At 37.9% G+C, this 19,210-nt stretch overlaps 1 protein-coding gene across 4 annotated transcripts in view; it reads left to right on the plus strand.

Moving 5' to 3' along the window:
* FIGN (fidgetin, microtubule severing factor) overlaps positions 1-19,210 on the plus strand; it is a 121,448-nt gene that overhangs the window by 24,748 nt on the left and 77,490 nt on the right. Inside the window, exon 2 of one of the 4 annotated variants that reach the window (XM_029225277.1) lies at positions 15,461-15,643. The exons of 2 other annotated variants lie outside the window; for them this stretch is intronic. In XM_029225277.1, coding sequence (XP_029081110.1) covers positions 15,625-15,643 — 19 coding nt within the window. In that variant the 5' untranslated portion in view covers positions 15,461-15,624. Of the gene's footprint in view, positions 1-15,412; positions 15,644-19,210 lie in introns of those variants that run through there. One more of the 4 variants, XM_029225278.1, reaches the window with a different exon arrangement.

The raw sequence follows: 19,210 nt of genomic DNA on the forward strand, positions 1-19,210 counted from the left end.
TGTGTGTGTGTGTGTGTGTGTGTGTGTGTGTGTGTGTGTGTGTGTGTATGTATGGGGGGTGTGCGTAGAATGAGGGGTATCATACCTATGCCACAGAGACAGACAGACAGAGAGACCCAGAAAAACACAGGAACTCCAGCACCAGAATAAGCAGGACCGTTAGCATCAGTCTCACAGATTAATCTCTTTTTCTAAATATGCATTTCCTCTAACCTCATTCTCAATCTAATGTTCAGTTTTCCAAAACAGATTGCATTCTGCACTTGAATTCCTGGAAGTAGAAATGGTATCTGATTGGTACAAGTCTCTGCCTTGCTTACACTGTTAATATTCTTATCCTTTTTGGACCCTGAAATACTTTTTTTGTAGAAACAATATATACATTCATAAAGAAATTATAAAGGGATTCTCCTTTTGAAGATAATGAGTTCTTTTCAGGAACTGCAGGTTACATGGCGCACAAATGAGCTCTAAGTGGGGGGATTTAAAGTCCTGCTACAGCATTTAATTTCTTGAGGAAAAGAGTTCAGTTCAAGGTTAGCCTGTTATTGTGGCACTGGCAACTACTTCTCACGTCCCCGTTCTTCTGCCAGCAGTTCTGCACAAAAGGCAGTCATTTTTATTTAATACGCAGGGAGGTATTAATCACTGCAGTATTTTCTTGCAAAAATTTATCTTATCATATTCATTGTTTCACTACCCATGACAATAATAGGTGTTTAATTACTCAGTAAGAGGCGTTTATAGATTCCATTTTTCCTGTGAGCTGGACAAATGGTATTGATTTTGTACTTTGATGCAACACGAAACTGTATTAAACACAATTAGAATTCCAAGGCTGGTAAAATGTACATTTGTTATGGTAACTGGACTTGCTTTGAGAATCGGCAAGTATCTTCTAATCCAGGCGATGCCTTTGGTATAGAAAGGATATTTGATTTTATTGCTGCTCTGTGGTTAAAACGGAATGCTCTTTCTTCCTCACGTTGTGTGTGTGTGCGCGCACGTGCACACACACACAAGTGTGTAGATGTGTAGTTTGTATGAAATGAAAAGATTTGAAACGGATGGTTCTTTGTGGTCAGACAAACCATGGTGTACAGGTGAACACTGACTCCATGTAATCTTGTAATTGTGTCTCTTTAGCTAATGCTATAGGTCTTTATTTTACCAATAAATAAGTTATTACCTGGGGTGGGGGTGGGAACCGTACAAGATGAAATGGCACCTTCATCTCATGCTGGATTCTGGTTTACTTCCTTTTAAGGTGATGAGGAAGACCTCCAAATCCCTGTTGTGTCATAAGTTAAACATTGGGTTTTGTTAAAATTGGCGCTAAATAAAACCTTTCATTTAGCTGACACTATTATGTCACAGACAGGCAGCATGAGATCTTGCACAGAACTAAACTCAATTCTGTTCTACAGCAGTAGTGCAAGTCTGCCTGGGTTTTGCTTTTCCTTGCTTTTCACAAACACATTTCCACCTGCATTTGGTACATCTAAAACCATAATTTGAGAGGACTCTCTTGTTGGTCAGTGCATTAATTGCCTATGATTTTCAGCTCCATACAGATTTATTTCCTGTAGAGGAAGGTCATTTAGCCTTACCAAAATAAAAAGCAAAATAAACCAAGGACAGTCTAGAGGTTGCTTAATCTTCATATTTTTCACTAATGGGTAGCTTGTATCCTTGCTAAATCTTACTTTATATTTCTTTCTAAGGACCATAGACCTCCAAGCTGGAATTTCACAGTTTTGGAGAATTGTATGGATGACTTTTATTCTTAAGAAATGGAGATTGCTCATTGACACAATTGCTTTCTCCATCAGGAGGGTATTTTATTTGTCAGAACTCTAATGATTACTACTGTAACATTAACTGATCTCACTACATTGGCACAGAATTTTTAAAATTTGTGTAGCAGACACACAACTTTAGGGAAGATTTTACAAATACCTATCATTTGCTTCATAGTAAAGAAACAGTTGCCGTCAATTGTGTATTAGTTTTAATCGAACATTCCTTATTCGGTTAATATTTGTATTGTTATTTTCCTTATGGGCTGTCATATGACAGCATATGTTAACATTTGTAAAGCAATGAGAAAATAAATATAAATAACAGTTTACATCCGGCTAGTGTATTTCTTTTTTTTTTTTTTTTTTCTTTTCCTCCTGGAGCTTCCAAGAGTGAGAGAAAAAATAAATTGATTGGCCTGACCATTTTAAAACACCATTCTATTTTTTGCTCATAGATATGAGAAGAAAGCCAACTTTCATTCCGGGAGCATGTGTGTTCTATGTTTATTTTGCTTTATTGGGGCTGGGCACATACTGGCAAGAGGGGGCTTCTCGGGTAGTGGAATCTGAGGTCTGTAATGTCCTGTGCAGATAGATCCTTGATCACATAGCAGATCACTTCTTGGGCCCAACAGCTCAGTGGGGAATGCTGTAATTTGTAACATGGGATCAAGCTTTGGAGGGAATAAAAATAATAGTAATAATTTCCAAACCTTTGGCCTTTCTCCTATTAAAACTAAGGTCCTCTTGATTCTCTGAGTTGGGTCCTGGGTGCCTAGTGATTTGTTTGTATCCTTTCCAAATGAACTGTTTTGTGTTTTATATTTCTCCATAGACAAATCATTTAATTATTGAATAATGTGAGTGTAGTTTCAATTAAGTAAAAGGTGATCACATGTAATTAGCTAGTTGCAAAGTGGATTACATAAAGAATTGGTATGGAAGCTGTTTATGGCTAAATACTACTTTTTAGGAATGTTTTCATTGCAAAGAGGAGTGCGTTGTTGCTAAGGAGTGTCTGGATTTGGATTTGGGCTGCACATCTCACTTTACTGCAAGGTGGATGTGTTCCTTCTCTGTATTTGCCAAGGGCCAAGTTATGTGGTGTCAACGGAAATTTGGCTGTATTAGGAAGCTGAGTCCTCAGTATGGCACCCTGATTGTATGAAGATTTACACTCAAGCATACATATACAGAACAGCCATCTCCATTTTCACAGTCCTTTTTCTCAAACATGTTTTTCACTACTGTTTAGAGCCTTGTCACTCATATTTAAGGTAAGGCCTGGGTCTGATGATCTTTTGATTATTTCTAGCTGTAAGGTTTCTGATTCCATAACGTGTCATGGAAATCATTCATACATATAAAAATATCTGATCTGCTTTATTTTCAAGATGAGAATAGCAAAAATGATACCAAAAGTGGCTGTAACAGGTTTTATCTCTTATTAGCAAGAAGCTCAGTCTCTCCTAGCGGGGGAAAGCTAGGCACACAAAACGAATGCATTTTCTTAAAGCTTTATTTATGCTGGCACTTAATAGTATTAGTCACACCTGTCCTGAATCAATTGACCAAGTATTTGACCAGACAAGCCAGTCATTTCAACTCGAGGATCAATTGGAGAGACTTGTATAGCGAATATCTTGGAATCTTCAGGAGAAATCTATTTTGAGAACTTTACATTTGTCATCTTGTCTCATAGAAACTTTCTGTATCCCTGTGAACAATAAATATAGTCAATGTGCAGCCATTGCTTTTTAAGTGTTCATATCGTAGGTAACTTCTGAATCCCTTTAGCTTTTTTCCTTTGGGGCAGTGTAGTCTTCTGTTTGTGGAAGCATTCATTGTCTCCAGTGTGTTAATACATCTACTTTCTTTTCCTTTTCCTGCCCTTGCAGAACTCGCCCTCCATCCCTCCAAACCTCGACACTGCCCACTCTTCGCTACAGTCAGGCAGCGTCCTCCTAACCTCACTTTTAGCTGTTTGAATAAAAAATCGATAAGACTATTAAAGCCATTTGGAACTTTTTAAAAAAGAGAAATAATATTTTAATTACTCGTGACATGCCAGTTTGAAGCCCATATCCTCCTTTATGACAGTTCAGTGTAGAAACTACATTGCTTCATTTCAGTAACTTTATTACCGTTTGGCTCAGAGATTGCTATTTCGCCTTGGCCACAGATTTCATCAGTTGCCCGGTTCACCTTTGTCCACACTATACTTGTGAAATGACCTCGTCCGTTAGTGCTTGTCAATAGTAAATTGCTATATTCTGCACCTAGAAACACACCAAATGACTACAACTCTTTATTGAATAACTGAGTTTGTACTTAATTTTTTAAAATTAAAACTTAACTGGCATCATCTTAATTACCACTTAATACCAGTTAATTAAGGCACTGGTTAGGGTCGGCTATCACAGACATTATTCTTATTTGTAGTAGGAATGGTGAGCACAGGGTAGTGTGTGGGTGTCTATACTATAAGTGTGTTTTCTTTGGTGTTTCCCCCCCCCAATTTTCTAACTCATCTATCAAAATTACTGGGTAAGGTACTCAAGGTTCAATTATTCTGATGACATCATATTAATTTTCTTTTCAAGAATTCTCAATGACTATGTCATCTCTTCACAGAAGCTCTTTTTAAATGCTCAGAAATCTGTGCTTTTATAATATACAAAAAAAATAGGATTCAGTATCAAAATGTGGCCTTTTTTTCCTAAAATAATTATTAAAAGAATCAAATATAATTTTCTTTTAAATAAATGACAACAATGTATTGGGGAATACTCAAATTTATGATTATATCAAGACTAGATATAACTATGTTGAATATCTAATTTTCTTAACCATAAGCATATACTTTACTTCCCTATAATATTTACATGGAAAGAGAAAAAAATGTTCACTGCTCACCTCTTTTCACAAATAGCTGGGCTCTTTTATCTCCTTAAGAAAGCTTCTGCCATAAATAGGTCACTCTTAAGTTGCCTGAAAATTAAGTTAAAATAAAAGAGCAGTATTCTTGGAAATCTCATTTTTATGAAATTTACAGTGATATCCAAATATTACTGTTATTTTCCAAATATTGTTTGACATGTACTTAGTTGTGGCTGAATAATTCCACAAAGATTTTTTTAATCTACTAAAAACACTTAAATTCCAGATTCTATCTTGTCTGGGTTTTTAATCTTCTTTGTTTTTTTTCTCTATTTTTGAAATAAGCTGGTATCAGACAGTTTCCCCACTAAAATAAAATGAGGCATAAATTGTTGAAGAGAGTACTTCTGACAGATAACCATGGTAAGCCTGGTTGTTTTCATAATATTCTTAATGACCTGAAATAAAGATGATTGAAATTTAATTCCTAAATAGAAATTAAGAATAATTGTATAATAATTGCATCATTGAGTTGATATTAGGCAATGAAGACAGGAAAGAAACATTAAGATTTCTCCTTCCAAATGCAACTGATGTGAGGCTACCATTGCTGTGACATTCAGGAATATGAAAGTTTTCATTAGTTTGTTTATACCCTTGGGCTTATTTGCTGTATATATATATATATATATATATATATACACACTATATGTAGTATATATATATATATACACATATAGTTTAAAATGAGATTAGTGTTTTAGAAAAAAAACTTAATAAAAACCTGTTTGAAAATAAAATTTTGTCAGATTTTCAGCCACAAAGATTTCCTCAGTGATGCACAGTAACTAATATTTCAACATTGCTTTTCTTCAAAGGCCATGATTTTTAGGTTGCACGTAGCTCAGGACAGAAGTCTATCAAATCAAAAATATATGCAATCTAAATGCAGTTTGTTGGGAAGATATGCAGAGAGTAGTAATGTGAGTTTTTAAATAGTGTAGTTTAGGTTCTCCTTACAAAAAGAAAAATTAGCATAGTCTAAACCTGAAATAAATACAAACATTTCTCACCTGTTAGAATCATCCTGTTTAGGTTTGTTTTACTAGATGGTACTTAAATTTCCCAGTAAGTGCAACAGTCACATTTAATGCACAATCTTTGAATACATTGTTTGTGCCTATTCATAATGTCATAGTTTAAATAATTAAGCCACTACCTTTTACATCTTTGGTTTTACCTTGTTGAATGTTTGGGGCAAAGGTTCAAGGAATTTCTTTTCATGTACATGATCAGTAACTGCTATTAAACAAAATCTAGTTCTTTAAAAAAACTCATTTAGAAATAATAATGGGTAGAAATCACCAACGTGGACAATTAAATGAATTATGGGTTCAAATTTACTGATAGATAAGTTAAACATTAGAGCCATGAAGTGTAAAGTTTGTGTAGCATTTAACAAGCCTTGGAAGAGCATTAAAAGTAACTTATGTGTAATATGTAATACTAATAGAGCTTCACAGAGCCCCAGAGGAAGCTGCAAATGTAATTCAGCATGCTTTAGGCTGTCCGAGATGTTGAGATTATGTTCCATGAAGACCAAAATAAGGTTTCAACAAGGTTTTCCTGCAAGCATGTAAATTCTCCAGATGAGGAGAAATGAAAATATATTTAAAATTCTGGCAGCTTAAAAATGCACACATTTATAAGTGTGATGAAAATAGATTTAAAGTTTTTATTTTCTCTGTAGTGGTTGGCATATCTTAACTGAGTTTTATGTTAAAAACATGTACATAGCACCCCTATTTTGTCACTGTATTAATGGAAAAAAGTTGAGGAGATAAAGAAGAGAAAAAGGAACCATTACAATAAAAGATTTTGAGTGCTGCTTGAGAGTTGTGGGAAGCAATCTTGCATCATATCTGTTAGGATTGACCAAAAAAAACACAAAAAACAAAAAAATCAAAAGAGTTTATTATACAGTGCTCTTTCTTTTTTAGAAGTGCCCCATATTGTCAGCTTATATATTTATACACATACACATATACACACAGTGGGCTGTAATTAAAACTTTAAGAATCGAGTTCTACCGTTATCTGGTAGTTCGGGAGGTGAAAACACTGCTTCTCTGGATCTCAGTGTTATTCTTTTGAAAATGGATAACTTGCATCGAAAGATTTCTAAATACTCTTCCAGCTCAAAAACACTATGAGGACCTAAGTTTCATTTTATGAAGTTCCATTTGAAAATTTTTAGGCACGTGGAAGCTGATTGTGCTGCTCAATTTTTCCTGGTGGATATCAGATGTGCAACAGAGTGTTGAGCTATTAGTAATGAGGTGGATAGACCTAGAGTCTGTCATACAGAGTGAAGTAAGTCAGAAAGAGAAAAACAAATACCGTATGCTAACATATATATATATATGGAATTTAAGAAAAAGAAATGTCATGAAGAACCTAGGGGTAAGACAGGAATAAAGACACAGACCTACTAGAGAATGGACTTGAGGATATGGGGAGCGGGAAGGGTAAGCTGTGACAAAGCGAGAGAGAGGCATGGACATATATACACTACCAAACGTAAGGTAGATAGCTAGTGGGAAGCAGCCACATAGCACATGGAGATCAGCTCAGTGCTTTGTGACCGCCTGGAGGGGTGGGATAGGGAGGGTGGGAGGGAGGGAGAAGCAAGAGGGAAGAGATATGGGAACATACGTATATGTATAACTGATACACTTCGTTATGAAGCAGAAACTAACACACCATTGTATTGCAATTATACTCCAATAAAGATGTAAAAAAAAAAACATAAGTTCTTACTATAAAAAAAATAAAACAGAGTGTTGAACAGTATGTTATTTCTTAGCCTCTGGGAGAGTGGTTCCCACACTGAGGGCTGCAGACCTCTGAGGAATCTTGAATTTATTGCAAAAGTTTCTCAAATTCACATGTGCACCACACATATGATTGTCACACGTATGTTCTACAGGTTTTTTTTTTGGATGTATGTGGTGTGTCTTGTGATTAGAATAAAAACATACATCTGTTCAGAAGTGTCACAACGGTGTCACGGAATTCACTGTAGTTCTTAGTCATTATTTTCTCCATCAATGGATGCTAAAAGGTAAAATCAATATCTTGAATCTATGAGGTTTTTTTTTTTTAATGTTAAAAAGGGTAGAAACCAGTAATTTGAGATGAACATGTACTCACTGGGAGTACATTAATTGTGTATAATGTGAACTATTAAGCATTACCCTGGAAGTTGTGCCATTAATATTTTTCCAAGGGCTTTGGCATATTTTATTCCATTTGAACACCTAGTTAGGGTTATGGCTCCATTTCCTGTCAGAGTACTTGAAATATTCCATTAGCTTACTGTTAGCAGTTGTCTTATGAATTCCTCCTAATGGTGAATAATGACTGCCATTTGTTGAGCGTTTACTAGGCATCCTATATGTGTGTGTGTGAGTGTGTGTATGTATATATAGTATGTGAATATTTTTTCCATTTCATAGATCATAAGGCAAAAAGATTTTTTCCAACTCCTCATAGCCATTGGCAGAGATGGGAATCATAACTGCCCTTTGCAACGTCATTAAAGCCCACACAGTGCCTGTGGCAGAAGTTAATTTCAGATTTAGCTTAATGGCACATACAGACCCCACAAGGAAATGCCTGACAATACAGTCCACATTCTGAAGCACTGGTGTCATCATCATGACAGAATTGCCTCTTTGGTGCCTCAGTTTACCCAATTTTGAAGTAGAGAAACATTTTATCGTTTATTTTTACTTTTCTTGCTAGGATAATGTGTGAATTAATTAATGCTTATAAAGAAGTGATTTGATGAGGGGAAAACTCTATCTAAATGCTAAGTATTATTTATTATTCATGTAAGCATATTACTGTACCCTTCAATCACCTTTTTTTGGATGTTTTAAATGGGCAATTACTGTCTCTTTGTGTAAGGCTTTTAAATTTTTTAATTTAAATTAAAAGTTAATCTAATTTAGGAAAACTGCCAGCTGGAAAGGAACACAGATTTTTTTTTTTTTTTTTCCTTCCTTTCCAAACAAAACAGCAATTCAGAATAGACTCTTTTAATATAGTAATGTGGGTAGGCTTTTCTGGGCTAGTGGTATTAGCAAGGAGGGCTAATTAGTGATGGCTGCTTTGTAAGGCTGGTAATCTATGTGTTAGGATTAAAGCTGATAATAGATCTGATTAGGTGGAATTAACTGATATTTAGAAGGATGGAGATTCCTTTGTTTATGAAATCTCCAGTTTGGGGGTACAATGTATAGCTGAAGTGGCTGAATCTCTGAAATCTAGTTAATATGGTTTTTCCACAATACAGGGCCCAAATATGACTAGGGTCAGGAAGCAGTGAGGGTCATTTGAGCTCAAGAAGACCTTTAGTTCTTAAGACCTTATACTAAGGATCCCTACAAATAGTGAAAATCAGAGTTCAAAGATCAGAAATGTCAAGTATGCTTTAAATGGGGAAGACATATTTACCTCAGCTCTTCAGTTAATATCTAGCAATCCTTGATGGGAAAATCCTTCTATAACTCTCTCCATCACATGTCTGTTGACTCAAAAGTAACTGGTTTTCATTTTAAGGTAGAAAGTAAAGAACATACCATAAAAAAAAAATCACTGTTTCCTTAAATTCTCCCCACACACAAATATGCATGTTCAACTTTCCTTTTAAAATAACCCATTTTAAATATTCCCTAGCGCTATTAAATTTTAAGGAAGTATGCTTAGAAATCACATTATTCCCTAGCACAGTTTCACTTGCCCAGCAGTATCATTAAATCCTCTGGAGTGATTCCAGTCCCATAAAAATTAGGGACCCCTTTACATTGTTTCCATCTTCAAATGGAAATCTTTTTGCAAGTTAGTAATTGAAGTATTTAACCTCCCTCTCCCTCCATTTATTAGTAAACCCTTTTTTCTTTATTTTTTCAATTACAAAAAACTGCAAAAGCCAATCAAGCATTTATTTTGATAAACCTCTTGTAACAGTCTCAGCTAAATTCTGCAAATACAAAAAAAAAAACAACCTGAATTATCACCCTGAGCAGATTTTGCGGAGACCTTGCTCAACCTGTTCAGGGATAATTATGCCGAGCTTTTAGTAGGGGGCAAAGGAAAACATAAAATTAAGGCATGAAAGAAAGTCTACCTATTTTGAGAAAATACTGGGATAATTGGTACTCCTTTTATTACCATTTTATTATAGAAAGATATTGTCTTGCCATGAAATATCGGTTTACAGCAGTGAAATAGTACCATGTGAGGGTAGAGAGAATTTCTGTGTTAGATGGATTGATTTAAAATGTAATAAAAATAGCAAATTGCTAAATAGTCAAATTAGAGTTCATTATTTAAATGACTTCTTTGTTTTTTCTTTTTAATCATATGATGTTCATAATTGCTTTGTTGCTGACAAGTACATTATAGGGGCCTTTTTTCTTGTTTTCTTTTCTTTTTTTTTCTTTCAGGGTAGCCTTTGGTTTGGAGCTATGACCATAAACTTTTTTTGAAAAATGGAAACATTAGGAATGGTAGCATCACATGCAAGGGCCTAGAAGGAGAAGACAGTAGACAGAGTCACAATGTTATAAAAGGTGGTGATCTAAAATGTGACCCTGATAATGGTTATGTGGTGCTTCGGAAATTTACCTCTTTTGTATGTGAAGGTGACACTGAAGAGTATGTCTGAACAGAATGTTGTGTGATCTGTAGCTCTTTGTATATTGATTATCAGGGGTATATCCTGGTTTAGTAGGTCCTGAAGCTTACACACATGGGGCCCTGTTTTGAGAATAATAGTACAAACTAAAAATATAAAACTAGGTTCAGGTGTTGGAAGGGGCCAGTGCTAATGAGGATCCCTTAAACTTTAGCTTCATTAAGCTTCACGGTGGACCTGCCTCTTCTGATTCCATATGTGATACCTGAGAATGGGTATTTGAAGTCTTCATTTTGACCAGATTTGTTAGATTTGTTTTGATAGGTATTCATGCCTGAGAGGGCAGGATTGGTTCTATTTTTAGAAATGTTAATAAGCAGTACTCGGGCTTCCCCGGTGGCGCAGTGGTTGAGAGTCTGCCTGCCGATGCAGGGGACACGGGTTTGTGCCCCGGTCCGGGAAGATCCCACATGCCGCGGAGCGGCTGGGCCCGTGAGCCATGGCCGCTGAGCCTGCGCGTCCGGAGCCTGTGCTCCGCAACGGGAGAGGCCACAACAGTGAGAGGCCCGCGTACCGCACACACACACACACACACACACAAAAGCACTACTCTCTGTATTTCTGGCACTAATGTTAAATATTACACAGATTGGGGGTGAGGTTACAAAATTTGAATGACTCAGTTCCAACAATTTAAAAATTGTATGCCCCTGTTGAGACACTGAGCTTATACCTGAAGGTGTTAAACTCTGATTAAATACTGAATTGCATGGAACTCATATTAAAGAAGTCACCCAGGCAGGAAAGCCCAGAGTAGGCTAAAACTGTTCACATTAGTAAAAATAATTAAGGCAGGGAAATGTTGGTTTGTGCTGAGCGAATCTAGTGGGAACTGAAAAGTATCCATAAAGGAGGTGACCTTCATCTGGCTGTCTTCATTTCCTCAGTGTCACAGCCCCAAAGGGGCTTCTTGATCTGCTTGGGAGCCTGCCGGCCACAGCTTCTAGGACCTAGAATGGCTTCTCTTGTGGCACTTTGGTTTCCAGGGAATCATCAGCAAGTGCTCCTGATTTGTCAGTATTTTCACACTTGTAGCATCTAGTTGGACCAGGCCTTCATCTTTGGTAGTCGTTCGGTGTGTGTGTGCTCTCTTGTGTCTGGATTATGCTTTGCATCAGCACATATTTACTGAGTAACTGTAGGGTATACAAATACGTTAAAGATGATAATAATACCATCTTCCCTTTGGATAGCTGCTTACAATTTATAAAATATTTTTGTGTCCATTACTTCTCTTGTTCCTCACAATTCTAAGAGGTAGGCAGAGTAAATGCTATAATTCACATTTTACAAAAGACAAAGCCAAGGTTAGGGGACTTGTTCTGGGTCATACAATTAAGTGGCAGAATGAGGACTTTAGCCCTGAAATACTGACTCAATAGAGTTTTTTTTTTTTTAACATGCACACAAAGCTTGCAATTTATTGGAGAGATGAGAAATGTAAAAATATGTTCTTCTTAGATGCATATACATCTATATATAGATATATATTCCGCTAGTAACTATACTATAAGAAAGTGTCTAAATAAAACACCCATTGAAGAGTTGTGTATCTAGTGAGTGTTTCACAAATAGGAATTAGTTGTGCTATATATGGTGTACATATACACACACATATACATATACACATACACTGAGCACCTAGAGAGTGCAGGGTACTGTATTAGAGACTATATTAATTGATGATCATGACTGTATGTGGTTTGGGGCCATGCTTTCGTGAGAAGACAGAGCTATCTGCAGAAAAGCTATCAGCGGTTTTAGATACTCTACTTCTCTGCTTTCGAAAAATGCCATCCCAGACTCAGAAGCATTCCTTATCCTCAAATGGAACGTCTTCACATACCACGCTGTTCCGTTTCCCTCTTCCATTTGCCTCCATTGCTTGTAACCTTGGCTGAACTCTTCCCTTTCTGCCTTCTCTATAAATCTGCTAGTCACCACTTCCACAATATAGCCTATTTATGACATTGCTGCAACCCAGTCTCTGAATTCTGGATTTCATCTTCTCTCATCCGGGCTGATGTGTTCGGAAACTAGAGCTTTTTCCAGACTCTGAGTTCTCACCGTGGCCACTCCGCCGCCAACTCTGCTTCTTGTTATCCTATTAAACTATATTTCAGAGCTCTGCCCCAGTGTCCCCTTCCTCCTTTCTCTTCTTCAAGTGAAACTGCTCAAGACTTCATTATTCACATGCTTCCAAATCTGCACCTTTAACAGTATTCGCAATGACTCGAACAGCCTCCCTTTTTTGTCAGGTAGGAAAGTCTGCCTCTCTGATGTCCATTTGGTGCAGTTATTTCCTCAGCATATTTTGCTTTGAAAAGAACAAAAAGGATTCCCCCAATTTACAATTAAAAACAATACCAGCAGCTTATTAGATGCATGTCTTTTTTAAAATGCGAATATAAGGAATGATGGCACCCCATGTTTTAGAATCGTTTCCAAATCCCTATGGTCTGGTTTTAAAGTCCATATATAACCCACATTGAACCCAGTGCCTTTTTTTTTTTTCTTCTACAACTCCTATTTTCGCTCTTTTTTCCCCCTTTAATTTCATACAGCCAAAGGCTAATACCTAAAAATAGCATGTTCCTAAGAGTAGATGAACTCACCCCACACTTGAAAATTCAGTATATATAAACCAACTTAAAAAAAAATATCTTTATTGAATAGGTTACAATATTGCTTCTGTTTTATGTTTCGGTTTTTTGGCCACGAGGCATGTGGGATCTTAGTTCCCCGACCAGGGATCAAACCCACACCCCCTGCATTGGAAGGCGAAATCTTAGCCACTGGACTGCCAGGGAAGTCCCTAAACCAACTTTTAAGTGGATGACAGAGCATGGTTATTTTACAAATGGTTCATTCATTTTATAAAAAAATTTTTTCATACAGTCTCCTAAATATCAGGTATCTCTAGTGTACTAATATTATCTGATTTACTAAAAATGTTTATGTACAGCTATTTGGCACAAGATGTCCTATTCAGAAATGTGCCATAGACTCTGTTAAGGTTCCTTCCTTAAACTAATATAAAAACTTTAATTGAATCTTAATTCAATTTCTCCATGAATAGGATTTTCTTAAATCCCTGTTCTTAGGAAGAGGTACTGTTAGAAAGTAATAATGAAATTTTGCTTCATTGTTTTTGCTTTTTTTTTTTTAAGTGTTCTAAATGTAAACCATATGTAAAACAATATTAGAAACTACATTTGTGTGAACACATAATGACTCCAATACACTCAGAATACCCTACATTTGAGAAAGCACTAATTTAAAAGTATATTGTTTGTTTGCTTGACAATTTTTGACGTTTAGATCACATATTTCTAAAGGTGAATGAGATAGCTGTGTGGTTCTGAATGTGTACATGGTTGGCATGGCTTTTTTTTTTTAGAAAGATCTGTATAAAATGGCATCTTGGGTTTTTTATGGTTTTAAAAAGCTATCCTGGTTTTTAAAAGTTCATTTTACTTTTATAAAACTGAAAATACCTGACAAAACCATTTCTTCATATTTGCTTTGTCCTGTCCTAACAACTAACTTTTCTTTTTCCTTCTTTCTTGATTTGTGCTTTGTAAAATTTGTATTCACAAAGGTCTTTCATTTAGCCATTTCCCAATGCATAACTATTGTTAAATTCTGTAGATGGTGCTTTAACTCATTTATTCCTGAAGGGCTCTTTGTGGCAAGTTTAGGTACATTCCTGCTAGAGGCAGGGGACTGACGGCCTGACCTCTGGAGTGCTTTCTCCTCCCTAGGGCTCCAGAAAAACTCTCCATTACTTTGTCAACATCAGGCTGCCTCTACTACAGAGACAAAAACGAACCAAAATTCCTTCAGTGTGTTTTGCTTCTTCTCTGATAAAACAAGAAAATTTTATGTGCAAGCCTCCTTCTTCAAAAGCATCCTTCTCGCTGACAGGAACTTAAAATATCTAACATTATTTTAACTACACAGTACTGGCAGGCTTATGTGAACGTTCGGCACGTTCCAAAATTTGTCCGCAAGTGATTGAAAGGTAGAATGCAGGATTGCACAGAAATAGTGGTTCTCTTTGTGGTCAGGGTTCCTGTCCATTCTACAAGAGTTTTGTTTGTTTACCTGTATTATGGTATGAAGAGACTTTACCATCTATCATAAATTATGTGTATTCAGAGTTTCAAATTAGCAATTAGCAAGCAGGGAATGTGGCCTCCTTCCACTGTGTAGCTCGGGTAACAGGAGGGGAGACTCTGACTGGCTCTGTCCTTGGTGGGGTGAGGGCTGGAAATAAGACCTGCATTGTCTCAGCTTCAAGGCCTCCCTATCCTGGGGCAGGGATTCTGAAAGTGGAGTCAGGGGAGTGGGAGTGGCGCCAGCAAGGGGGATGTGGAAAAACGGGGATGGAGGGAGGGATAGGTAATGAGCACAGGCTGTCCACACCTTCTATCTTTCTTCGTTCCCTAGTTTGCCATCCTCTTGCAATCCCATTCTTTCTCAATAATTTATTGAAAAGGTTCGGGATGAGCTGTTAGGGGACCTCCCAGGGAAGACGGAGAGAGGGCAAGAATAACATTAATCCTAACCAAAACCCCTATATGTTGGGGGAATGAACAGATCCCTTTTATAGAACTTGAAAATGAGCCTCCAGGAGGTTAAATAAGCTGCTTACAGTTTCACAGCTAGTAAGGGGTGAGGCAGGATTCAAAAGCATGTCTTTCTCATTCCAAAGCTTATGTTCTCTCAGGCATACGAAAGGGCTTTACACAATGAGCAGGAAGGGGGTGCCCTTTTCCATCCATCTCCCTTATTCTTTATCTCTTCTAAAGAAGGTGGGAGGGAAGTGGAGTGACAATGAGATAGAGCGATTGTGGGGGAGAGGTAGGGAAAAATACCAATAATAATAATACTTACGAAGCATATATGATTTGCTCAACACAATTTTAAGTGCTTTACTTATGCTAGTTTATATAAAATTACCTCAACTCTGTGAGGTTCAGCAATTGTTGTTCGCTCCATTTTGCATATAGGAACACTAAGGCTTGGGGAAAGGAACTTGACCACGATGCCATGACTAGTGTGCGGCACAGCCATCCTCACCACCCAGCTACAGGAGATTCCAAAGCCTGTGTTCTGATGCCGCCCTCTTCATACCCTTCCCTTGTCCCCTGTCTCTGCCAACCCAGACTAGAAGATGATTGGGGACCGGAGGGGTGAGTGCTCAAGAGGAAGGTTTGTGTGTTTGTGTTTTAAGAGGGCAGCACGCTCTCTTTCTTCCCTGTTTAATATTTTCTGTCTTTTTCCCTCCTGCTAAAATCCAGACATCTTGACTTCCCTCTGAGAGGACCACCGTGGCTGGACTCTGGGTGGGAAGCCCACCCAGTGCCTGGAGGTTCTTTGTGTATGAGAATTATGTCCGTGGTCGGGGCGGGGGAGGCTGGCCCATTACTGGCAATCCTAATATTTTTGAGATACGAGCATAAACAGAGATGGAATCAATCTGTCATGAACAGGACCTAGATAAAGGATGGGTGAAGGCAGTTAGAAAGCTGGGGTTATAAAGTAATGGGTCTGGTTTTCCTCTGTACTTTGTGAAATCTAGCTCATTACTTAATAAGCACATCTCATAGGGTGACACAAAGGGACTTGGGAGGATAGGCTCCAGTGACGTGGGCATTAGATATTAATAAACAAACCAATGAGATCTTACATAGTTTTACATTTGAGTCTCACAGTTTAAGATTCTTAAGATGGTTAAATAAATCATCCTTTGCTGATTCTATGTTGAATGAATCCAAACGCTTACAGTATGATTTGCCTGGAATTCATTCGACAATAAAAGCTACCTTCTTGTCAGTTACAAAATTAAGTATTCCCTGGCTTGTATGATGCTCTTTTAAAAGTATATCAGTGGTCAGATAGATTCTATCCACGTACTCACGCTTCCTAGCTATTTGTGAGTATCTGCTGTGTCCCCAGTTCTGTGCCACAAGCTGTTGGGAAATAGTTTCCCTGCTCATTGGTCCTGGACTGGTTTGTGGGGGAGACAGACAAGTACATGATTATGACACAAAATATGCTTAGCGCTGTACTGGGGAATCATAGGGCTTAAGCAGAAGCCCTAAGGTTGGTTACAGATGCCGTGATTTACCTTGCATCTTGAGGAATTTTCTTAATCTTCTGTATCTAGTTCTTTATCTCTAAAATAGAGTAATAACAGTTTCTCATGGGGTTATTAGATGAGTTAAATGGCGCAGTGTATGTGAACACTTCTGGCACTCTCTCTGGCACATGGCAGATACTCAGTAAATTACTGAATCTCAACCAAGTGCTCTGGGAGTATGAAGAGGAGGAAGTTCACTACTTGGATAAGTTGAGCAATATCTCAACAAGAAATTGCCATTAAAGGTGGGCCTTCAGTGATCGGTAAGAGATGGCCAGGTGGGGAAAAAGACAGAAAAAGGGAGCTAAGTTACAAGCCATTTATTTGTTTTCTCATCTATTTCAAGGGGTAATCAGGAAATACTCCGAGGTTCAGAAATACCTCACCAAATTTCACGCAGATTTTGTTGAAATATAAGATTGTGGCATACTACTTAACATCTGTTCTTTTTTTTTTTTAACATCTTTATTGGGGTATAATTGCTTTACAATGGTGTGTTAGTTTCTGCTTTATAACAAAGTGAAACAGTTATACATATACATATGTTCCCATATCTCTTCCCTCTTGCGTCTCCCTCCCTCCCACCCTCCCTATCCCACCCCTCCAGGTGGTCACAAAGCACCAAGCTGAAATCCCTGTGCTATGTGGCTGCTTCCCACTAGCTACCTACCTTATGTTTTTTTTTTTGTTTGTTTGTTTTTTTGCGGTATGCAGGCCTCTCACTGTTGTGGCCTCTCCCGTTGCGGAGCACAGGCTCCGGACGCGCAGGCTCAGCGGCCATGGCTCACGGGCCCAGCCGCTCCGCGGCATGTGGGATTTTCCCGGACCGGGGCACGAACCTGTGTCCCCTGCTTCGGCAGGCGGACTCTCAACCACTGCGCCACCAGGGAAGCCCCTACCTTATGTTTTGTAGTGTATATTTGTCCATGCCTCTCTCTCGCTTTGTCACAGCTCACCCTTCCCCCACCCCATATCCTCAAGTCCGTTCTCCAGTAGGTCTGGAACATCTGTTCTTATTAAGAAATTGTTCCTGCTAAGGAAACTACTATTATCATTAACTGTCTTCATTTTAGAAGACTTCTTCTTTTGATATCTTCCTTTGACTTGATTCATGTTATTAAGAATCTAAATGTGCTAAGCATTATGCTGGGTGGGAAAAGGTTTCTGTCCTTGAGGAACTTGTAGCCTCTTGGATATAGAGCAGATGTGTGAACAAGTAGCTTACAATATGAGCTGGTAAGTGCCATCATTATGGCGACCATCCCTCCTGGTTTGCATGGGATGGCAACAGTTTATACCTGTTGTCCTGTTATAATTCCTAATAATCTATCATTCTCAAGTGTGTCCTAGTTGAGCAACAAATCGTATGGTCACATGAGTTAAAATATGCATGTGTATAAGATATTTTGCATGGACATTGAAGGACGTGTGACAGACTCTAAGGAATCAAGGATGACTTTCTCAGAAACAGTGAATTTTGAGCTGGGTAAGATGCTGAGAGCATTGCTACTCAGAGAAGGTAGTTGGAGGGGAGAAAGAAGCATATTTTGCATAAGCTAGGGATGCAAGAAGGCATTAGGTATTCAGGAGACAATGGCAAACAAAAAGTTCCTTGTGGCTGGAGCATTGTGGGGTATGAGGTTAAGTAGTAGGGACAATTTTTAGGAGAGTAGGGGAGAATGAAACCAGATTTTAATCATTAAGGGATGAATGAAAGTTGAGGAAGTTGACATGTTAAATATAGACACCTTTTTAAGGAATTTGGCAGTAAAGAGAAAGTGACTAAGGTGGTAGCTTGAGATGAAAGATAGCACTGGGTCATTGTTAAAATTGGCGGTGAAAGTCAGAAGGGAGGGGGAGAAAAGCACAAAAGAGAAAGGGCTAAGTGAGGGCATGAGAGCCCAAAGGAGGTGAGAAAAATGCAGTCTGGTGCCCAAGAGAAAGGGCTAGCCTATGAAATGGGCTGTGTCATCTTGGCCAAATGGTTTTACTTTTCTGGACCTTTATTTCTTCAAATCTAAAGTGAGGGATTAAAGTGAAGCTTCTAAGTTCCCGTCTAATTATGGTTCTTCAGTTTATCAACATGTTAGAGAGGCTAAACCAGTTACCTTCATTCCCTACCCCCCAACCTGCCTCATCCTGCGAAAGAGAGGGTTCCACAGTCAGATTAAAGTCTGGGTTACATTTAAACAGATTTCTTTACAGCAGGACCTCTCATAGCCTCTAGAATGCTAATGTGTATTAAGAATCTTAAAGTGGGAGTTATAATATACAACAATCCTCAAACTGATTTAACTATGTAACCTAGCGTTCCATGGAGCATACTGTGGGAAACATTATCTAAGCATTTACTCTCCCAAGTAATTTACAAAAACATTTATCCCAAGTTAACATGGGCTTAATGGCCGTTGTCCCTTGTGAGCATGGATGTTTGCTTGGAAATGACGTATTTCCTTCCAATATCAGAAGAAGAAGAAAAGAAGAAAAAACCGCTGGGCATATAGAATATTGGCAGAAATAAAACATGCAGCCCTGTCTAGGCATCATTGCTTTGAGATGGTGGCAGAGAGCTGGACCCTCCAGCTCTTCCCTTGGATAAGCTGAAGAGAAAGCAGTA

The sequence above is a fragment of the Monodon monoceros genome, unplaced genomic scaffold (assembly GCF_005190385.1).
Source record: "Monodon monoceros isolate NGI ecotype Baffin Bay Population unplaced genomic scaffold, NGI_Narwhal_1 Super_Scaffold_16, whole genome shotgun sequence".
NCBI classification, from domain to species: domain Eukaryota; kingdom Metazoa; phylum Chordata; class Mammalia; order Artiodactyla; family Monodontidae; genus Monodon; species Monodon monoceros.